The sequence below is a fragment of the Squalius cephalus genome, assembly GCF_949319135.1.
Source record: "Squalius cephalus genome assembly, chromosome: 11".
NCBI lineage: Eukaryota > Metazoa > Chordata > Actinopteri > Cypriniformes > Leuciscidae > Squalius > Squalius cephalus.
In genome coordinates, this window is record NC_137132.1 from 6595773 (window position 1) to 6606104 (window position 10332).

The 10332-nt window shown below is 37.0% G+C and overlaps 1 protein-coding gene across 2 annotated transcripts; it reads right to left on the reverse strand.

Moving 5' to 3' along the window:
* Positions 1–4975: 4975 nt before the first annotated feature.
* Positions 4976–9328, reverse strand: LOC307167604 (uncharacterized protein). 2 transcript variants are annotated; one of them, XM_079886840.1, is made up of 3 exons: positions 9098–9328; positions 8001–8249; positions 4976–7744 (listed from the first exon to the last, which is right to left on the reverse strand). In XM_079886840.1, the coding sequence occupies exons 2-3, from the start codon at positions 8083–8085 to the stop codon at positions 6651–6653; spliced, it is 1179 nt and encodes a 392-aa protein (XP_079742966.1). In that variant the 5' UTR covers positions 8086–8249; positions 9098–9328; the 3' UTR covers positions 4976–6650. The 2 variants fall into 2 exon arrangements, with proteins under 2 accessions (XP_079742966.1, XP_079742967.1); XM_079886841.1 differs by having other exon boundaries at positions 9075–9328.
* Positions 9329–10332: the final 1004 nt, after the last annotated feature.

Genomic DNA, 10332 nt, shown 5'->3' on the forward strand with positions numbered 1-10332 from the left:
CGCGCGGTGTCAGATTTCTTAAAGGGGACGCATTCAGTAAATCACATCTCCGCTCTCTTATGGACCAAATCCACTATTATAATAATTCATAATACTCAGTAATAATATATATAATATATCGATTCAACAATATATTCACCTTAACTCAATTACAGTTACAGTATTTTTTTCTACATGTCTCTCTTATTATGTAATTGCAGCTTAATTATAGGGTCTTCTTTTGAATACATGCAGATATACAGCAGTGGCGAGGCCAGAAACTTTAAAGTGAGCGGATCTTGGTGAATTAGATTAGACCTCAATGTTAAAAGTGATTTATTGTCAGCCAACAGTTTCATGAAAACAACAAAATCCATTTAAAATTTTATTTAACTAGGAAAGAAAACTCACTGAGATTAAAAGTTATTTTACAGCAGTGTCCTGGCCAAGATAGGCAGCTGAGTTTAAATAGACAGTTATACATCAAAGTTAAGACATACAAAAAAAAATAAAAAAATAATAATAATAATAAAAGAAATAAATATAACATAAAACATCCAACTGGTTAAAACATTTACACACCATTAATTTACTCTGAAGATTACTTAATAAAAATTTAAATTGTCTACAAGACACCAAATTTTTTAACTTCATCTCAGTCTGGAGAAGATTTCATTCCGAGGCTGGGGCATATTGCGGCAAGAAGTTTTACCAAGCTCAGTTCTGGCAAAAGGCTCACACAGATTGTAATTTATACATTTAGGGTTTTTTTAGCATTTAAGACCAGCTTCAAGGCCCAAAACCTATTTTGGATTATATCGAAATCAGATTGTAAGAAAGCCACAGATTGCTGCTTAGAGGAAGCTGAACAATATATAATAGTATCCTCTGCATAAAAATTAAACCTTGTATTATCAATATTACAATCCAGACAATTTATATAGATGCTGATATATTATATATATTTTTATATACATTATATGTATACCTTAGCCCATGCGGCATCCCGCTCTTGAATGAGAACACATAAAGCGGTCGAAAACCACGGATTATCACATCATTTAACTTTATATTTTCTCATGGGTGCGTGCTTATTTATAATTAACATAAAACTATCATACAAATATTCCCATGCGCAATCAACATCCGGCATTTTGTCCCAATCAATTTGAGAAAGATCGTATAAGACTGCTTGTTCATTCAAATATTTCATGAAACAACTAGTAATAATTTTGGGATTTTGCTGAGGTAACTTCATTATGTCTAACTAACTACTGCCACAACCAGTGTTGGTCAAGTTACTTGGAAAAAGTAATTAGTTACTGATTACTGATTACTTCTCCAAGAAAGTAATCCAGTTACTTTACTGATTACTTATTTTCAAAAGTAATTAGTTACTTTACTAGTCACTTTACTAGTTACTTTTCAAAAACATGATGCACGAAATGAATACGCTATAAAGCAATAGACCTTTCTGCTTAATTCTATTCTTTCTGCATATTCCATCATCTAAAATTGAATCAAATGAAACATTCTTTTTTAAAACTTGTTTTATTAGTTTCAGTATTTTAACTTTATGCACATTGCATCAATGACTCACTCAAGATGGTCGCCTGCCGCCTCCTACTGGCGGTTTATAAATATTATTTCTATGCACAAATAATATTTCTTATTTGTATATTCAAAAAATAATTTTAAATAATCTCATTACATTATTTAATGCAGTTTATTTGATTGGTAACAGTCCTTTAGCATCTTATTATTCTATTGTAATTTATTGATCAAATTTAAGAATTTTAAATGAAAGATGAAGCAAACGATTAGGGAAAAATGCCCTTTATAAAGGTTAAAATATCGTAAATATGCCGATTTATATATGTTAAAGCTGACTGAACTGATGAGAATACTGATTCGGAATAAATTATATTTACAACACACACACAAAAAAATCACATTTTTTTCCTTTTCTGACAAATGTTTTTACTCGGACAAGTGCATGACCGACCGAAGGACAAATGAAAAGGCTTAAATGTTGAGCCCTGGTATATATTTTTTATTATTATTCATTTATTTACCTATAAACCTGTCTTTAAGAACCCATAAGTTACAGTGGCAAGAATAACTTTGTGAAACCTTTGGGGGTGGTGGACAGGGTTTACATTAAGACAGGAGTTTGCCTTAATCTAGTTGATCATGCATTTCTTTTCTTTTATTCCACAGCTGATGTGCGCAGTTTTTTATTGCTTGCATTAAAATAATTTTCTCTTGTTTTGTTTTTTAATTGCAGTCTTTTTCTTCTGCCATTCATGCTTATCAGCTCCATGCAATCTTAAGCTTTTCTTGGTTCAGCTGCACACAGTCTGAAAAGGTTTTTTGGCAGTTTGCTAAAATAAAAGACCCATTCTAAGAGCTGTTGACTTTTCTACCTTGGGAAAGAACGTTAAACGAACAACTTAAAAAGGCATGACAAATCATGACATAAGACTGACATCACTCACAACGCACCAATGCATTATCCCTCATGAACAAATATAACGTCTGATGTTTGCACGTGCATACCAGTTTACCATTACGACATCGTTCATGAATAAACATGACGTCTGAACACGGACAAACGGTGCGTGTTGACGCGTCAAAATTCACGCGTTTCGTTTAAAGACTTTTGAACGCGATCGCTTGCCATAGTGTTTACCACTGACTTCGCGGCGCTCATGTCGAGTCATGGGCCTTTCACACAGGACCAAGCGTGCCGCACAAGCCCTGAAAAGTGAAGCCAAAACGTCTCGATCGCCCCCTGGTGACTGGTCCTAGTATAGGTCATAAGCCCCGCCTCCCCGTGTTATTCAACGGGACGCGAGACCAACTAAACAATTAAATTACACTTCAAATATATTTTTTACAAAGGTGGTTTCTTTAATTTGCTGTCGTTTTTATCACGCTGATGTAAGTTCAAGTGTCTGTTTCAAAAATAAGTTGTTTTTTAGTTAGTTACGTGATGCGGTGGTGTAACGTCATGATGGACAGCTGTGATTGACAGGTTCTCTGAGCGAAGTAGTCACTGAAGCACCAACGGACATTTTTTTCGGGATCTTCGGAGGACTGAGGAGATTGTATTTACTTTATTTTAACAAGCCTCTTGTCGTACTGCAATCAATTTTTAAAAAAGTATGCAGAATCCACTCTCCCTGAGTGCGTTCTGCGAGAGTGAGGGCGGAGCGCTGATTTCGCGGCTTTACTTCCTGCTCACGACTGCGCAGGTCTGGTCCCGAGATCGCTACTGCGCAGACTCAAGTTCCAATATGTCAGCGCCATATCGGGACACTGGCGGCTTCAGTTCTCATCAATGGAAGAGAGCGAAGGGGCGTCGTCCATCTTTTTTTACAGTCTATGCACAGGACGCGGTATGCGCGGCGCTGCGCTATAAAACCCATTCATTTCAATGGCCTGCGCCGCGCAAGGACGTTTTGTTGCTGCGTCGACCAAAGCGCAAGCGCAGCGGTGCGCATCATTGGCGTGCTCACGCGCACGCCGCGGTCAAAGTTCAAAATAGTTCAACTTTTGCCGCTGCGCTCTGTGACGATTACCAGCGCGGCCAATAGAATCGGGGGATCCAAACAAGCACGGAAATCAAAATGGATGAACGGCTAGTATATAATTTGTTTTTTAGTTTCAGGATTAATGTTTGAATAAATGTTTTATTCTAAAAAAGAGCTGACTTCATGATTCTTGTTTTGATTCAGATATTAAAGTATATAAATCGCGTTGTATCTGAAGGGCAACGCTGAAGCCAGCGGCAAGCGCCGCGCATACCGCGTCCCGTGTGAAAGGCCCATCACGGCTCACGTCGCGCGACAGTCTCGCAGTAACGCAGCCTGCTTACGGGGAAGTAACAGTAATCTAATTACTGTTTTTGCAATTGTAATCCCTTACTTTACTCGTTACTTGAAAAAAGTAATCGGATTACAGTAACGCGTTACTGCCCATCAGTGGCCACAACACAGTGGTCACTGATATCATTTGTGAATACAGAAACTGAAGAGTATTTATATGGGACATTTGTAATGACAAGATCTATTAAAGTAGATTTTTCCAGAGATTTCGAGTCAGGCCTAGTGGGTGAGTCTACCAATTGAAAAAGATTTAGGGCCCTATTTTAACGATCTGAAACGCAAGTATCAAGCATGAAACGCAAGTAACTTTGTGGGCTGGTATGGGGCGCTGTTGCTATTATTCATACTTTGCAGTCACGTGACTACCATGGATACCTGGTGGGCAACAAACGGGTATTTTCAACGTAGAGTCCTGTAGTTCCAGGTCTTTCTAGTAGCTATCAAGTCTGTTAGCGAGCTAGCTGCATAACTATGGACTAGGATTAACTCCAAGGTAGCTAAATTGTGTAAAGCAGACAAGGTTTTTTACGATAATCGAGCAGTAATAATTCCTCCGTAAATAATCTAGCTCTACTGTTGGGTTATCTCTGGTTCTCATTGAAAACCATAGATATCACAAACCTCAAAACAACATATCACACACTTTTGTTGTTGTTAGCAAAAGACAACAGCTGTTACTGTGGGTTCACACCGCCACCGGCGAGAGCGTCAAAGTTCCCGGAAGTCATTCATTTTCAATTAATTTTGCCGAGATGAGTCCGAGCTGCGTCAATAGCAAAGGAGAAAGACCGCGGAATTTAAAATACGACTGTTATTGTGTCACGAAATGTATTTATAAGAGTTTCTCAGTCGAGAATGTAGTTGTTTAAGCTCAAATATGTTGTTTATTAATTATAAAAAACACACTAACAACGAGAAGTGTTTAATTTCACAATCTATAGCTTCGTTTAAATACTAGTATATGAAGCATATAAGTTAAAATATATTAATGACTTGTTATAACGTAGATCCTTGATTAGTTTACTGGGTTTCGTTGCTGGAGAACGACGTTCTTGCCCGCCAGCCAGTACTTGTGACGTGCAAAGTATGAATACTGATGGGATAAATGGCTCTTGCGGCAGACGCAAATCTAAAATGGGTTGGTCTGAAGTAGCTTCATTATTCATAGGTGTGGTTTGGGCGTAACGTGAAATAAACCAATCAGAGCGTCATCTCACATTCCCTTTAAGAGCAGACCATGGCGGATTGCTATTATAACGGCGGATTTGCCAGGCGCGCGCCAGGACCGGTTCACAGCCGAGGAGACCGACGTTCTCGTCAGGGCCGTAAAAGACAGAGAAGTTACATTGGGTTACAGAGAAGTTACCGTTTTTGCATCTTTCACACTGGGCTCGTTTGCTGTGGTCCGAGCCCGAGTAAACTGCCCGTGTGAAAGCACCCTTAAAGGAATAGTTCACCCAAAAATGAAAATTATCCAATGATTTACTCACCCTCAAGTCATCCTAGGTTTATATGACATTCTTCTTATAGACAAATACAATCAGAATTATAATGGCAATGAATGGATGTTTATGTTTTGAAGTCCATAAAAGTGCATCTATCCATAATAAAAGTGATCCACACTGCTCCGGGGGGTAAATAAAGGCCTTCTGAAGCAAAGCGATGAGTTTGTGTTAGAAAAATATTAATAATTAACATGTTAATAAGTAAAATTCTAGCTTCAGGCCAAACGGCCATACACAGTATGTGCAACTTATAACATCAGAAGTAGCGTAGTACGTCATGGCGTAGTAAATATCAGCAGTACGTCGCATTACTCGCATAAGTTGCGCTTTACATTTAAGTGGAATCCGTATGTTCGCTTAGCCGGAAGCTAGTTATTTTACTTTATAAAGTCTTAAATATGGATAGTTTTCTTACACAAACGCATCGCTGCGCTTCAGAAGGCCTTTATTAACCCCCGGAGATGCATGGAGCACTTTTATCATGGATAGATGCACTTTTATGGACTTTTTATGGCCATTATAAAGCTTGGAAGAGCCAGGACATTTTTTAATATAATTCAGATTGTGTTCGTCTGAAAGAAGAATGTCATATACACCTAGGATGACTTGAGGGTGAGTAAATCATGGGCTAATTTTCATTTTTGGGTGAACTATCCCTTTAACTGAAAACAACCTGACAAAATGTCTTGAGGTCTGGTAACCGTAGTATAACCGTACACATCCAAGGTGAAACATTACCAGCTCAGGTGTGCATTATTTTCTAATAATTCAAAGGCCGGTCGTCGATTATTCCTTACTTATACAGATACGTATCACCAGATGCCCCACATCTTTTATTATCTGTCTTGGATGAAATCTGAGAGCTTTCTGGCCCTCCATTAACAGCTATGCAACAACCACTTTGCTACTTCAAAAAAGTTCATAAAGGAGTCGTAAAAATAATCCATGTGAATCCAGCGGTTTAGTCAAACATTTTCTGAAGACACACAGTAGCTTTATATGATGAACAGATTGAAATTAGGCTCTCAGATTTAATCAAAAAGATCTTCATTTGTGCTTTAAAGATTAACGAAAGTCTTACAGGTTTGGAACTACAATGAGGTTGAGTAATTAATAACCAAATTTTTATTTTAGGCTGAACTATCCCTTTAAGTCTTTCTAGGTAACCAAGCTTTTCACCAAATTAACAAAATCTAGATGATATAGTGCTTTTATGAAAAACTCCATATTTTATCTCAATTTACTTTAATGTATTTGACATGAAAACGAATGTTGCTCACATAAAACATTTTTTCATATGTGCGTGAAGGCTTGATAAATGTTTAAAACTCTTCTCACACTGAGTACAGTAGTACGGCTTTTCTCCAGTATGAACTCGCTCGTGAACTTTCAGGGTTCCAGACAAAGTGAAACTCTTGTCACAAACTGAGCACTTGTAAGGTCTTTCTCCAGTATGAATTCTTTGGTGCCGTTTCAGACATTCAGCTCTAGTAAAACTCTTCCCACAGTCCAAACACACATGATCTCTCACTTCATCATGTGTTTTCTGGTGCAGTTTAAAACTGATTAGTCGTGAAAAACTCTTTCCACAGAGAGAACACACATAAGGCCTCTCATCTGAATGAACTATCAGGTGACTTTTCAGATGTTTTGATAAAATGAACTTTGCTCCACACTGATCACAGTTAAATGGCTTTTCCCCAGAATGAACATGCAGATGATCTTTTAAATTTGTTGCATCTTTGAAACTCTTCTCACACTGAGTACACTGGTACGGCTTCTCTCCAGTATGAACTCGCTCATGTACTTTCAGGTGTCCAGACCGAGCAAAGCTCTTGTCACAAACTGAGCACTTGTAAGGTTTTTCTCCAGTATGAATTCTTCGGTGCAGTTTCAGATAGTCAGCTCTAGTAAAACTCTTCCCACAGTCACAACACACATGATCTTTCACTTCATCATGTGTTTTCTGGTGCTGTTTAAAACTGTTCAGCCGTGAAAAACTCTTTCCACAGAGAGAACACACATAAGGCTTCTCATCTGTATGAACTTTCAGGTGTTGTTTTAGACTTGATGATGAAATAAAACCTTTACCACACTGATCACAGCTGAATGTTTTTTCTCCAGAGTGACGGAGCAGATGATCACTGAGAGTTGATGCTTGAGAAAAACTCTTTCCACACTGAGTGCATGTATACGGTTTCTCTCCAGTGTGAATTCTCATGTGTTTTTCAAGGTCTCCTTTATTTTGGAAACTCTTTCCACACTGAGAGCAGGAGTGCAGCTTTTTGGCTTTTGTTCCTTGAGTTTGTAAGTCACAGTGTTTCTTTACGTCATTTAGTTTCTGTCTTTGCTCCGTCACTTCCATCTGGTCTAAAATAAACATATTAATCAGTTAGAATCAGTTCAATGACGTTAAATGTGAGAATTAAAAACACTTAGCAAGTAGAAAACAAGACACCTGTCTGCATAAAGTCTCTTTAATGTGCAAAGGTCGGTTCTGTCATTCACTTGTTAATGCGATTAAAACTGGGTTATGATCATTTAGATGCATTTCTCTATCAACTGTCATCCATATTTCAGAGCTACTAAAGCAGTCAACAATGAAGAATCAAGAATGGACACCAACCTATTTGTTCCTCAGTATCTTCATGTTTTATTCTGGATGGTTCTGGATCACTCATGTCTTCAATCTCCTCTTTAATAAACTCCATCTTTAACAGTCACACAGATTTCAGCTGCTACTCCTGGAGTTTGTCCTTCTCTTGTAGGATGATGGGAATATTCCCAGTATTTACTGGTGAATTGTTGTGGGAGGGGCTTCACTGCATGTGTGAACTGTGATCACTGTGTGATACTGACGCCCACAGGACCAGATCTGGAAAAATCAAAGATAAGTTACTGAACTTATACTGGATTACTTTAACAGCAAAACACAAATGGTGCCTTTGATTTGGTTCAAATATAGAGCATTTTGATGGTTACATATTAGTAGCATATAAAACAACAGTAGGTTGGATATTTTTATGTAACCTAGAATATAATAAGTACGAAACAGGTTATATTATTCAATTAATATCTAAACTAATCAGAAATAAAACATAAGACAACAGAAATCAACCATCGATTAAGGGACTGAGAATGATGCACAAAAGGAAATAACACTTGACCATCAAAATGTGGATAACAAGTACAATACAAGATTATGATCATTTAAATGTATAAGGCTACATATTGCTTTTAATTTAATTTAATTTAATTTATCATATATTGTCATTAACAGTTGAACTAAAGCTTTTTTATTTGGTGAATTGTTGTGAGGGACACCAGATCTGCCAAATTCGAGTTTACAGAGTTTATACTTAAATACTGTAATAATTACAGTTCTTAAATTAAATGATCATGTGTGCTTGATTTAAGAAATATAGAGCATTTTGATATGGTTATATATTAGTAGCATTTTAAACGGCTCTATATGAAGGTTCATTTTTATGTGACTCCAGATTTTATAAGGATGGAACAAGTCACAGGTTAAATTATTCGAATCATATATGAATTAAACAGGAATTTAACAAAGATAACGGAAATCATACACATATGTACAGAGTACAGACTGAATGGCTGATCAAAACTAATTATTTAATTATCTGTACGTTACACTAAGAACAATGTACATTTAGGCAACACAAATATAAATTCTAACATGATAAATATAACATCTCTGACCTGCAGACTGGAAATATACGACATCCAGAGAAAATATTCCACATTTGTCCTTCATTCACGATCGTTAACAGCGTCACTTTCAGCTTCAAATGGTAAAAGTTTCACGCTGGTCTTTTGTTTCTCGCGCTTCTCTCTTTTCATGTGTTCTATTGTTACATTCATTTTAGCGTCAAAAGAGACAACAAAAAGAAAAGGAGAGAAGAGAGAAAACAAAAAGGCTCTCGCGCTTCTATGTTCTGCGCATGCTCAGTGCGCGCGGTGTCATTTTTCTTAAAGGAGACGCAATTCAGTAAATCACATCTCCGCTCTGTTATGGACCAAATCCACTATTATAATAATTAATAATGCTCAATAATTATAAATATAATATATCGATTCATCAATATATTCACCTTCACTCAATTACAGTTACAGTTACAGTATTGTTTTTCTACATGTCTCTCTTATTATCATAAGCGTAATTTGCGGGTGGGACATGTCCCCACCACTTTTTGCCAGGGTCGATATTGTCCCCACCACTTTTTAAAACATCTCATGGCATGAATGTACCAATTCTACAAATAAATAAAACATCTTCAGTTAATTGGCAGAGCATTCATTTCGTTTGTTTTTTTTAAATAAGAGACGATCTAGCGCTGAAATGTGTTTTTTAAATCAAGTGATCAAAGTGCTCGTTGCCGCTACGATCAGTGGCGCGGATACAGCGTTTTCTCGTGTGGCTCGCGCACACGCCTCACTGTCTTCACTCGGACGCGCGCTTCAATCCGTGGATCAGGGGCGGCGCCAGATAATTTTTTACGCATGTGCTGAGGGCGTGCTAGATCATTGACAGGGGAGCTGTGCAATTATAGCCTATATATATATATATCAAATATTCAATATTCAATTATTTTAATAATCACAAAGTTTTAATTTTATTAAATTAGATGTATTATTAATAATAATGTTATTTCAACATAATATCTCGTTATTTCGACATAATATGTGTGTGTGCGACAAGCAAGATGTGCAATTGTAAATCCGGTGACGCGTGCATTGTATTTTTAATAAATGAGTGTTTTCTGACAGTGTCAGCTGCAAAGATGAAGTTGACGATCGCCATATTCGTAGCGAAGGCGCCTATAGAGAAATGCACATGGATTACATAATCAGAGAGTAGCCTTTTTCTTTTCATTTTGAATTATTTCGTTTAAAGAAATTTCAAGCTTTGTGTATTTGATGTATTTCTCATGTCT

What these genes read in the sequence shown, in the direction of transcription:
- LOC307167604 (XM_079886840.1), bottom strand. Translation starts at nt 8,085, where the DNA reads ATGGAGTTTATTAAAGAGGAGATTGAAGACATGAGTGATCCAGAACCA. An exon ending in AGATACTGAGGAACAAATAG is followed by an intron (nt 7,745 to 8,000) that starts GTTGGTGTCCAT and finishes TGTTTATTTTAG; the next exon opens with ACCAGATGGAAGTGACGGAG.